Genomic DNA, 12202 nt, shown 5'->3' on the forward strand with positions numbered 1-12202 from the left:
AGAGTTGCCTGCCGGCCTTCCTTGCTCCCTCCCTTCTCCGCAGCCTTAGAGAGGTCCCTCCTCCCCGGCCAGCCCAGAATAAGCTTCCTTCTGGGTCCTTCCCCATCCATGGTGCCTTTATGCCTCGCCTTTCCCTCTTCTTCATGTGCTTGCTCCCTGTCCCCGCCAAACCTGCTTTATTGAAAAGATCTATCCTGGGGCGCCCGGGAGGATCAGTGGGTTAAAGCCTCTGCCTTCAGCTCAGGTCATGATCTCAGGGTCCTGGGATCGAGCCTCACATCAGGCTCTCTGCTCAATGGGGAGTCTGCTTCCTCCTCTCTCTCTCTGCCTGCTTCTCTGCCTGCTTGTGATCTCTGTCTGTCAAATAAATAAATAAATCCTTAAAAAAGAAAAAAGAAAAGATCTATCCTTAGTCCTTTAGACCTCCATGTGGCTAGCCCCCAAGTTAGGCCTTCCAAGACTGGGTGCATTTGAATGAAGCCTTTTTAAAAGGAATGTCAAGAGGGGACCAGACTCTGCCTGCTGTTGTGTCAGCATGCCCCCTTCCTAGCGATCGGGCTTGGTCTCCTTGATAAGCCTGCTCTGCTCCCCTGCTCCCTCCTGCTTCTTTCTCATTCTGTGAAAAAAGTCAGGGGCCCTGCCTGCTTTTTGGCCCGCAGGGTCCTCAGCTGTGGCCAGCCTGTCCTTCCCCGTCTGGTCGTACCCTTTGAGCATGTCGCTGCTCCCCACGTGGCTGTCCTGCCTCTCCTGGGCTCCCTGCTTGCTAAGGGCTCCTGAGCTCCACCTTATCCAGCCACACATGTGTAAACGCGCACACACGCACACGCATGTACACGTGCACACTTGCTCCTCATGTGTCTGTTCGTGGTTAAGAGCTTAGAGGTAAACAAACCTCCCTTCGCACTCCGGGCCTGCCCCTCCTAATGTGTGAGCCCAACTTTCCTCACCTCTAAAGCAGAATGGTAGCAGCCCTTACTGTGAGTTGTAAGCTGGAATTTGGAAAGGCTTAGCAGTAGTGCTTGGTAGATGCTCAAATAATAGCCACCGTTATTAATAATACCAGTACTGATCAGGGACAGCGACATTCACTTGTGTCTTAGTCTCTCTCTCGCTTCCGGCCAGACCGTAGGGTACGACCCCATCATTGCGCCGGAGGTCTCGGCCTCCTTTGGTGTCCAGCAGCTGCCCCTGGAGGAGATCTGGCCTCTCTGTGACTTTATCACTGTGCACACGCCTCTCCTGCCCTCCACCACAGGTAGGTGTGTCGCGGTTTGTGGGTTGGCCACCGAAACCACTGCCCAGGTAAGGGTGGGCCCTCCGTCTGCGCCTTCCGCACACCCTGGGGACTAGGTCCGTCGAGCACGGAAGGATGCTTTGCTGGCTTTACCTGCCCCACATGGAGGGAAGATGAGCTAGCTGGAAACACAGGAGCGGGTTGGATGTGCACAAACAGTGACCCCATGGTTTTTTCCTGGGGCCACTGCTTCCCTCCCTGGTTCCAGGATCTACTCAAAGCACTCACAGCTCAGGGACATTTAGGATGTTTCTAAACAGAGTGGTCTAAATCCAGAACAGGGACTCTGGCCCCAGAGCCAGCTGAGAAGGGAGAGGTGAGGCCAGAGAGGCTGTGGGCCCGTGGGGAAGGAGAAGAGGCGAGGCACCCGGGCCGCAGGAGAGCTCTTCCCTCCTTCCAGGCCTGCTGAACGACAGCACCTTCGCCCAGTGCAAGAAGGGCGTGCGCGTGGTGAACTGTGCTCGGGGAGGGATCGTGGACGAGGGGGCCCTGCTCCGGGCCCTGCAGTCTGGTCAGTGTGCTGGTGCCGCGCTGGACGTCTTTACAGAGGTGAGTGCCTGTAGGAGGGAGAGGAGCGCTGAGCAGAGGGCCCAGTGTGCACAAAGGGCTCCGGCTTAAGGGCAGTAGCATCCATAGCAAACTGGAGAGGCAGCCATGTTGGCTTTCAGCAAAGCCAGATTTTAAATAGGACCCAGTCCCTGGTCTCAGGCTCCCTGGACTGCTGCCATGTGGGAATTCATGGAGGAGGTGAAGCAAATCTGTTCTGAGGTGGAGGATTTGGGGCAGGATTTAATGTGTTGATACAGGTCTTTAATGAAATGAATCCTGTTGCCAAGAAGACATCCTACCCAGTTTCCGTTGGCTTTCCCCGCCTTCCTCTCTTGTGGGGAGGAAAGGCAGCCTGAGGACAATGGCTAGAAGCGTTCTCCTGCGTCCTGTGTGGACTGCTGTCCCTGCCTTTCTGTCGGAGCCAGAGATTCCGTCTTTGCTCACCTGTTTCCCTGCCTGCTCTTTTGCTTACACCAGAGAGAATGATGGACAGTGCACGTCCACTCGAATCCTCTTGGCCTTTCTTCAAAGTCCTGCCACCAGCATCACAGATCCAGGGGAAAGAGTTCCCTGGCTCAACCCCTCCCTTGCTGTCCCTGGCCTTCCTGTGGCCCACGGTACTGTGTGGACAGCACTTTTAGGCCCAGGTGGCCAGAGGAGGGGCCCGAGTGACCCTCTCACGGGCAGTACGTGGTGCCCAGTAAGCAGAAGGGATGGAGAGGACACTGGAGGGTGGGCAGAGGTGCTCAGGGGCCACCTGTCGTGGTGAGAGCCAGGTTGGGACAGCTGGGCAGAGGGCCTGTGAAGTCTGACACCGTGAGGAGCTGTAAGTGCCGGCAGGATTCACGGGTGAGGGGAGACTCGAGGGAAAAACCAGTAGCAGAAACAGTAGCTTCCACGGGCTGAGAACCTTCTGTTCTTACACGTATCATAGTGTGCACAAAGTGATACGAGATGAGTAGTATTAACCCATTTTATAGATGGGGAAGTCAAGGCAGAGAGAGGTGCAATTTACCCAAGGGCACATAGGTATAAGTGGGGACCTGAGAGGCAAATCTCGTCCCTAGCTCTGTCCACGGGGCTGTGGAGGGACACTGACGAGGAAGCCAGTCGCTCAAACCCCGTGACGTCTCTGGCAAAACCAGAGACGGCAGCCAACGGAGAGGTGTCTCTTCCTGGGCAGGAGCCCCCGAGGGACCGAGCCTTGGTGGACCACGAGAGCGTCATCAGCTGCCCCCACCTGGGCGCCAGCACCAAGGAGGCCCAGAGCCGCTGTGGGGAGGAGATCGCCATCCAGTTTGTGGACATGGTGAAGGGGAAATCTCTAGCAGGCGTGGTAAGCCCGGCCAAGTGAGGCCGGGGCCCTGAGGGCAGAGGGAGGAGCAGGGGGGGGGGGGCGTTGGGTTTTGGCAAACGGTGACAACTCTGGGAAGCAGTGGTGTGCTGACCAGATTCAGCCCTGGGAGCCAGAGATAAGCGCTCCTCTGGAGCCAGCCCTCTGTGGGTTGGCTAACGGTGGTGGGGGGTGGGGAGCCCCAGGGAGCGGCCTGGCCCTGCTGTATTGTCCTGTTGCTGCCGAGATTGTGGCTTTTCCCAGGGTCCAGGCTTCAGAGAAAGGCTCCTTTGTTCTCCACATGCCTTGGGAGTGAAGGAGTGTGGCTTGGGTGACGCCGGATGGTGGAGCGGCGGGTGGAGGGCTGGCCTCTGGAGAAGCCTGTCAGGGCCCTCTCTCACCTCCTAGGCTTGAACGTTCCTTTTACAGTATCCATCCTATAACTCTGGGCAGGGCGAGTCCCAGCCCCCACAGTGAACCCTCCAGGCCCCCTTGCTGTCCTCAGATCATGGCCTAATGTCCTTACTTTTTGTCTTAGCTCACACCGCACCCTTCCTGGCATGTTTCTTCCCCAAGCTTAACCTGACCTATACTTCCAGGCCTGTCTCCTCCATTCAGTCTTTGGATGTTCCTTAAGCTCCAGAGGGTACCAGATGCTGTCCTAGCCCTTCGGGGACACAGATGAGTAAGCCAAGCATAGCTCTCCTTTAGGGGCTTGCCACCCCTTCACAAAGACTTGCTTGGTCTTCCCAGCCGCCTCCACCCTTTTGCAATGAACCACATTCTCTCTTATTAAGATTTCCCGAGTTTGTGTCTTTAGATTCTGAATTCTCTGAGGTCAAAAAAAGCCCAGGATGTAAGCTTCTCTGCAGCTGTGTGGCTCTCTGGGAGAGAGGCGGGGGAATGAGGCGGGGGCATGAGGCGGGGGCGGGGCTGAGACTGGTGAGTGAGCTTCCTGGCTGACCCTCCGCTGGGGATTTTCATTGCTGAGGACAGAACCATAGTAGGAGAGACACAGCATGCTTTGTTCAGTCTGCCAGCCCTGGTGTGATGGCCCAGCTCCCCAGGCCACCATGCCTTCTAAACACGCCCCCCCCCCACCCCGCCCCCAGGAGAGTAAGGGAGCCAGCTCCTCCCCTGAAGGACCCCTCAGGGCCAGCCTGGTGGCAGCTACAGGATGGTGGTCAATGACAATGACGACGATGATGCTTGGCCTGCCCATCTGTGTGCCTCTCCCCTCTCTGGTCCACGTCTCTTGGCTCCTCAGAGCATGGGACACTCTTTCATTCCCTTTGCCCGTATCACTTCTGAGCTACTCTCCCCAGGTGACGCGCTGAGACCAAGGCTGAGGCTTGGGTTGTGCCCAGTGCCAGCCAGTCAGGGCTGGGCCTTTCCCTCCAAGGCCCTTTGCCAGGCAGGCCTCTGCCCTCACTGTTGCAGCCCTTGGGAGTCACTGTGGTGGGTGGCATGTGAAGGGGATTGCTTGCCACCAGCTCCTCCAGATGAAACTAGACTGTTATCTATCCTCTAGCAGAGGTAAAATCTTTCAGTCAAAGTCATTAAGCTTGGGCAGATTTCAGTCTCTGGCCAGAGTGGCTGGTTGTCCTACAGTAGGCTTTTAGAAAGAAAGACATTTGTGTCACATGGGAAATCTCTCATTCTGTGTGTCAGAACCTTAGACGCAGATGAACATAGGATCAAATGCACTCAACGGCGCCTGACTCTTGCAGCCCTTCGGCTGGCTTTCCAGACCTGCCGTGAGCATCCTCAGTGTAGGTTCCACGGGGGCTGTCTGGAGGTCATTTCCCTCCACCTGCTGTAGCCTCAGCCCAGCCCCCTGGCACTCAGGCCTGCATCTCTGCTTCCAGCAGCTGGCCTGCCCTCATCCCACCTCCTGGTTCACTGCTGGTCTTTCTGTGTCCTTCTGGAGAGGAGCAGGGGGAGACCCGCCGCAGGAGCCCTCAAGCAAGGCGGCTGGCCGCACAGAAGGGTCTGCTGGGAAGCCCTGCCCCCTTGACCGTTTTCAACATGGGCAGCCTGTTTGATTTGTATCAAACCCTGTGTTTCGAATTAAATCCTTCTTAGATCCTTAGGTTCTCTTTACACACTGACTCACAAAAGTGGCTAATGCTTAATTTGAAGCCAGACCATCATGAACCACAAAATGGAATTGCAGTTTTGACCTGCGACAAGCTGGCTTTGTTACCAAGCCCCTGGTGGGGATCCAACTGTCTGGAACCTAGAGCTAACAACTTTAGAAGGACATGTGGCTTTGGTCCCTGTCGGCTGCCCAGCATGCCTCCTGGTGGACTTCCCGTGGGCCAATGTTTGAAGAGTGATAGGGTCGTTGAGGTTATGTGAATCCAGCTTTATAAATTGTGCTATTTGGCCGAAGTGATTAATGACGCTGTAAACACATACTCTCTTTTTTTAGTTGACATAGAAATGAAAAGGAAGGCATCTTGGAGAGACCTAGCGTAGGTCCCATTAGTCTGCGACTCAATATCCCTCTTATGTCAGAGACCCACCTTCGTATTGTGCTGTCCAGACCTTTCCCAGCACAGGAAAAACCAGTCTTCTGTGGAGAGCATGCAGCAGGCACAGTTCAGTGGGGGAGAGGAATGCCTTTTTCCTGCTTCTGGCAATCTGGAATGGTCTTAGCCTTTTGTGTTCTTTCCTTGCTCTACAGCTCTCTCAAGCTAAAGGCACAAGTCATTGTCTTGTTGGTGCCTGATGGACGTTGTCTCCACATTCCCCGACCCCAGGCACCCGAAACAAGGATGGCCCTGTGCCTTCTGCTCTCCAGGTGGAGCTGTGCCAGCCTCTTCCTGACCTCAGTTCTGTTCCCCTTTTCTGTGCAGGTGAATGCCCAGGCCCTCACGAGTGCCTTTTCTCCACATACCAAGCCTTGGATTGGTCTGGCAGAAGCTCTGGGGACCCTGATGCGAGCTTGGGCTGGATCCCCCAAAGGGACCATCCAGGTGGTAACACAGGGTGAGTTGGGGATGCTGCAGAGGGAGGGGAAGAGGGTTGTGTCTGCCGCAGGTCACTGTGAGGGGCTGGCAAGTGACTTGACCCTGGTCCTTGTGATTCCACGTCCCACATTCTGTCTATATGTGGTTCACTTGCTACCCAGTGGGGACACAGGGAAGGTACAGAAAATCACTGGGAAATATGTGATTTTCATAAATCACATTTAAATAGTGTTTTAAGATAGACATGTGCTGGGTGCAAAAAGAAACTTCCACGAGAGACAGTTTTCATGGGAGAGGCAGCTGGTGGGTGGAGGGAGTCCCAGATAAGCGATGAGACCTTTGGTGCTGGGTCTGACCCTGTTGCTTACCTGCCACGTGACTTCCCCTTCTCTGACTTGGGGCTCTTCGTGTCTAAAGTGAGAGTTGGGATGGCTGTGCTAGACCGACCGTGGGACAGTTCGTACTCTGTGACGTAGTGAGGCGGGTCCTCGGGCAGGTGGGTGGTCCTCGGGGGCCTCTGCTCAGCTGGCGAGCGGGAGTGAGGACAGGGCCCTAAATGTCTGACCTGAGGGTCTGGGTGGGCTCCCACCACTTTCACAGTGGTTCCAGCCTGTGCAGATGTAGTTGAGAGACTGGGGAAGGCTCTAGTTCCCGAAACCCTGTGGAGGCTTGTCCTCCCTGTGGTCCGTAGGGCATCTGAGCTCAGGGATGGTGAGACCCTGGGCATTGCCAGTGACAGGACAAGTCAGAGCTGGGGGATCCCCAGAAGAAACAAGGCAGGGAATGGGGCACAATCACTGTCTATCTGCCTTCCAGAGGGAAGCAGGACAGCCTCGGCCAGTTGGGCTTGGCGCCCCCAAGGCAGTCAGGAGTCCGTGACCCGAAGCTAGGTGATGGTGATCTGCCGGCTCCAGCGTTGCTAACCAACAGTGACCTCACGGTAGTTTCTCTGTCCCCAGGAACATCCCTGAAGAATGCTGGCAACTGCCTAAGCCCCGCGGTCATTGTCGGCCTCCTGAAAGACACTGCCGATCAGGCGGATGTGAACTTGGTGAACGCCAAGCTGCTGGTGAAAGAGGCCGGCCTCAATGTGCGTGTCCCCCTGCCCCCTTGCCTCTCCTGTCGGCGCTGTCCTTCTCTCCCTGCCTTTTCAGAGCAGGCTTCCAGCCCTGCTTGTGGACCGGGAGCCCTGGGCGCAGCTCCTGCTGTTGACGTGGTCCGCCTGGGCCGGGCAGCTCGGATTTCTCCATCTGCCAAGCGGACGCATGGCCTTGCTCTGAGCCTTGCTAGAGTGAACTGAATGCTCGTGGAAGTGCTTTGTGCACAAGTGCCCTGCGCGTGCGAGGTGGTGGCAGCAGAGGCCCTTTACGGCTGGGGAGCGTGAGGAGCCGCGCTGTCTCTGGTGGGAAGCTGGGGGGTGGCCCAGCGGGCGGTGCCTGACGCCATGCAGGGCTCTGTTTCCTGCCGCCCCCAGGCCCCTAATCAGCCTGCCGCCTCGGAAGCCAGCAGTGTGTCCTCTTAGCCTCTGCTGCCCTCACGCTGACCTTTCGATGTCTTCCCCTCTGGTTCCCTTTTTAGATCGCAGTCTGCATCCCTCAGCTTGTGGGAGCCAGCAGGAACTGTGGGCAGCAGAGCCCTCATGTCTCCCCTCTTCTGCTCCCCCCTCCACCAGGCCACTGACTCTGGTCAGGAAGCAGTGAGCTGGAGGGGCCCGGCTGTGTCAGCCCCTCGGACAGGCCTGCCTCCTTTCCAGCTCCTTCCCAGCTCCCAGCCCTCACCTGTACCTGGCAGACCCCTCCTGGCCTTCCCTTGAGGGAGGCCATGCACTGTCCCAGGAAGCAGATGCTCAGGACCCCCAGGCTTGGCCCATTTGCCCTCTTCTCCGGCCCTGAATTGATGAGCACGTTGGCCCGGCCGCAGCCCTACCAGTCGGCTGCTGGGTGGATGCAGAGGGTGGGGGCCATGGAGCTGGGAGGACTGACCGCGGCTCCTTTCCTTCTCCCTGCAGGTAACCACCTCCCACAACCCTGCGGCGCCAGGGGAGCAGGGCTCTGGGGAAGGCCTCTTGACCGTGGCCCTGGCAGGTGCCCCCTACCAGGCTGTGGGCTTGGTCCAGGGCACCACGCCCGTGCTGCAGGCGCTCAACGGAGCCGTCTTCAGACCGGAAGTGCCTCTCCGCAGGGGCCTGCCCCTGCTTCTGTTCCGGGCCCAGCCGTCTAACCCTGTGATGCTACCCACCATGATCGGTGAGGAGGGCTCTGTGGGGCTTGCCTGCGTCCCTGAAGAGGGGGCGAGTGTGTGTGTGGGTGTGTGTGACAGAAGGGGTTCTCTCCTGGGATTGGACTCCATGGGCCTTGGCCTCCTTTAGCTCTGTCTCTCGGTATTTCTGGATCTGCAGCATACAGAGGGTCTGTCAAGCCAGTTTCCAGAACCATCTGGGAAGGGGATACAGAGTTCAGAGGTAGCAGAGCCACGTGGCAGGGTAGAACCCCAGAGCCCCTGTTAACCATCCTGCTCACCGTCGTGAAGCTCACCGTGCAGACCTGCCTGCAGGGCTGTGTCCCAGGAACTCTTAGTCTTTGAGTGCAGGTTTCCTTCTTCCGATCGCAGGCCCTGGGGGCCAGCCTGCCTGCCATGTCAGGGTGTCCGCGGACATCGTGGACCTGCCCCAGGACCCTGACTCTGGAGCCCTGGGCATTTTGGAGCACTTCCAGGTGTGGAAGAATGTGTCCACAGACCTCAAAAGGCCTAATTTCACCGTCCTGGCCAGTTGACCAGAGGAACCTTGCCCTGCTTTGCTCCTTTGCTCTTGGTCTGGATGAAACTTACGACGGGCGAGTCAGGAGATTGCTCTAACTCTAAGCAGTTTGTGGCTGGATCATTCCTTCCCTGCTGACCCGATGGTCAGGGTGCTCCTACAGAGTCTCTGAATAGTGAAAGAAGCTGGCCAGGTGCCCTCTTGTTCCATCTCTTCGCTCTCTGATTCTGAGACCATCACTCGCCACCCCTCACTGCATCTTTGCTCACAGGGGTCCAAGGCTTCCGGCCCCGCTCCCAGCCTCTTGCTTCTCCTTCCCCTGTGCCCTCTGCCAACCAGCGGTTTTCCTCTCTACTTCCAGGCCTCCTGGCAGAGGCAGGCGTGCAGCTGCTGTCCTACCAGACCTCGGTGGTGTCAGATGGGGAGACTTGGCACGTCATGGGCATCTCCTCCCTGCTGCCCAGCCTGGAAACGTGGAAGCAGCATGTGACTGAGGCTTTCCAGTTCCACTTCTAAGCTTTGGGGAGCTTTTCTGAAGAAACCTGCCCACTGTGATCAACAGAGGAGATCCACGTTCCTGAGGCTGACAGCTGCTTACTCTGCAGGCCTTGGCTGACCTTCATAATGCAGCAATAACCACCTAATAAAGAGCCTGCCCCCAAAGTCCCTGCGTCTCTCTGTTATTACCCTGCAGATCCACCAGAGGGCAGCCGTGGGCTGTTGCAGCAGGTTCCAGGGCAGGAGGGTTGGGGATGTGGAGGGAGATAGGGGTGGGTAAAGAGCTCGCCTAGGTGTGTGCTCAGAAGAGGGATCTCTCTCTTGCCTGTCTCAGGTTGTTCAGAGGCATCTTTATGGGAACACAACTCAGTATCTCCGATTCCTGTGGTGTTTCGGATCCCTTCCTTCTGGGGGTATACACGCATGTTAATAAATGTATCAGCAAAGAGGCACAGCCCTTCATGCCAGACCCTGGGCTGGGTTATTTGTCCCAGAGGAGGGTTAAAGCCCAGACCATTCCCAGTGACGTCCCCGTCCGCTGGGAGGGACCGCACACAGAGGCCCCTGGGTGTGGTGGGGTGTGTGAATTCTGTTGAGTCCAGGGGAGTGATTGGAGCAGAGGATGGTGTCTGAGATGTTGGGAAGGTTTCATAAGGGAGAGAAAGTGCATGAGAATATTTGCCTATCTCACAAAGCCAGCTCAGTATAGATTGGACAGTATATGACTTGACATTAAAAAAAATGTGATTTTTCTGAAACAGGGCAGAATGGCACGCCTGAACCGAAGGGCGTCAGCTTTTAAGGGTCTCCCCTCCCCCCATTAGTAGGGGATGATCCATCCCCACCTTGGGCTGAATGGCATCTGCTTTCGAGGCTCCCGACTGGACGGAGAAGTTTGGACTAAGGCAGCTGATGGGCATGGCGGGTGCAAACCCACCACTTTGGCCTCTTTGTGCTGCGATTGAGCAAAAGGTCCACCAGAACCACCAGGAATCAGCGGCTGCACCTTGTCTGCAGTGCCCTTGAAGAAACGGGCGTGTTCTGGCCTGGCTGTAGCAGACCTGGAAGCAGGGGTGGCCTTCAAAGAATATTTCATTCTAAACCTTTGTTTCCTCATCTGTAAGAGGGATGGGGTGCCTCAGAGCTCCAGTGACAAAGGGATTAAAACGTTTCATCCCTTTGGGGGTGGACAGTAGGTCTCCCTCAGTCTCTCATTGAGTCCCTCGCACTAAGGAGACCTTCCCTTGAGGCCACTGGTCCTATAAAATTTGAGCTCAATATTCAGTCTCTTGGCCTCATTCTCCGAAATTCCCTGGACACACCATACTTGGGGCTCAGAGGTGGTCAGAGCCAGTTCTGGGGGCTCAAATTACTTGAGCCTCTCCAAACAGCCTCCTAGCCTTGGGTGGCACAGGCAGGCCCGGGACAGTTTCCTTGCATCCCTCTCGTCCTGTGGCTGGCTGTCCACATAACTCGGAGACCAAAAAGGGCAAGATTCTCACAATCCAGCTGGCGCCCCACAGAGGGGGCTGTTTCCTTGGTGTTGCTCTGGGGCCTCTGGCATTGCCTCCGTAGCTCACTTTAGAGTGCCATGTCATTCCATGTACCTCGGCTAGGAAGCAGAGCTGTGACAGAAGTGGTGGGCTGGCCCTTCTTCACGTCCGGTTTAATAGGACATGTGACACACTCTCTTTCGCGGCTCAGCGCCTTTAGCTGGTGATCCTTTCATCCTCTTAGACCCAGCCCCAAGTCAGCCGGGCAGGGCGACTTCTTGCCCCTGCAGGGAGGGTTTTTGTTGTTGTTGTTATTTTTTGTTTTTAACACTTCATTTGAGAGAGAGAGAGAGCACGAGTGGAGTGAGGGGCCGAGGGAGAAGCAGACTCCCCGTTGAGCAGGACCCTGAGATCGTGACCTGGCTTAAGGCTGTCAGACGCTTAACGACTGACCCACCCAGACGCCCTTGCAGGGAGAGTCTTTGCCTGTCAGTGTTATCTGGACAAGGAAACAGATGGTAGGAGCAGGCCCGAGGGTGAGCATGGGACGGGGTGACAGGAAATCCTTCCCTCCTATGTTGACCTTACACGGAGGGGAGGGCTTTGTTCAGCAGCCAGCAGGCATCCATTTCAATGAAGTGCTCCCAGAGCTGCCATAGGAAGGCCTAGGGCTCAGTACCAAAGCTGGTGAAGAATCGGACCCGAGGTGGGCCAGGAATCTCGGTCTGCGCGGTGGAGGCAATGACCGATGGCGTTCTGAGTGCCTGGAGTTGAACCAGGGCTGATAATCACCTGGCGTACTTGGGGCACGGGCAGCATCCATTCAACCCGTCAGCACCCTGACACCCTCATTGTCAGATCTTATTCTCATTCCCACATCGTGTCCAAAGGACTCCTGAGTGGAGACACTGGGTGACATGAAGGGCCTGGTTGCTAAGGCGGATGGAGGCAGTTTCAGCACCAAGATCCCCCAGTGAGCTCTGTATGGATAGGTGGCAAGGCCCAGAGACTTATTGTGAGTAGGGGCTTTTGCCAGTGACTCTGACACCACACCAGAGAGCTTAGGGAAGGCATATGCTGTCTTGTGGGAATGCCATCTAGGCTAAGGGCCTCCAGGCAGTTCGCAGGGGAGGAGCTACGGCTTGCAGAGATGGGCAGTTGATGGAATAGGAGGCATTCAGCACGCACCTGGAGAGAGGACTGGGGAAGTCAGCTGAACTCCTTCTGAGTTCTGAACTCAGATCGGGTTTATCTTGGATTTTCTGGTGCGTGTGGGGATATGAACAGCCTTGGGCCAGCCGT

At 56.6% G+C, this 12202-nt stretch overlaps 1 protein-coding gene across 1 annotated transcript in view; it reads left to right on the forward strand.

Moving 5' to 3' along the window:
- Positions 1 to 9575, forward strand: part of PHGDH (phosphoglycerate dehydrogenase) — a 31144-nt gene extending 21569 nt beyond the window's left edge. The window contains exons 6-12 of the mRNA XM_059375892.1: positions 1123 to 1255; positions 1695 to 1843; positions 3027 to 3179; positions 6038 to 6170; positions 7111 to 7241; positions 8160 to 8397; positions 9271 to 9575. Coding sequence (XP_059231875.1) covers positions 1123 to 1255; positions 1695 to 1843; positions 3027 to 3179; positions 6038 to 6170; positions 7111 to 7241; positions 8160 to 8397; positions 9271 to 9425 — 1092 coding nt within the window. The 3' untranslated portion in view covers positions 9426 to 9575. The remainder of the gene's footprint in view (positions 1 to 1122; positions 1256 to 1694; positions 1844 to 3026; positions 3180 to 6037; positions 6171 to 7110; positions 7242 to 8159; positions 8398 to 9270) is intronic.
- The last annotated feature ends 2627 nt before the right edge of the window (positions 9576 to 12202 follow it).

This window comes from Mustela nigripes, chromosome 14 (genome assembly GCF_022355385.1).
Source record: "Mustela nigripes isolate SB6536 chromosome 14, MUSNIG.SB6536, whole genome shotgun sequence".
Taxonomy (NCBI): domain Eukaryota; kingdom Metazoa; phylum Chordata; class Mammalia; order Carnivora; family Mustelidae; genus Mustela; species Mustela nigripes.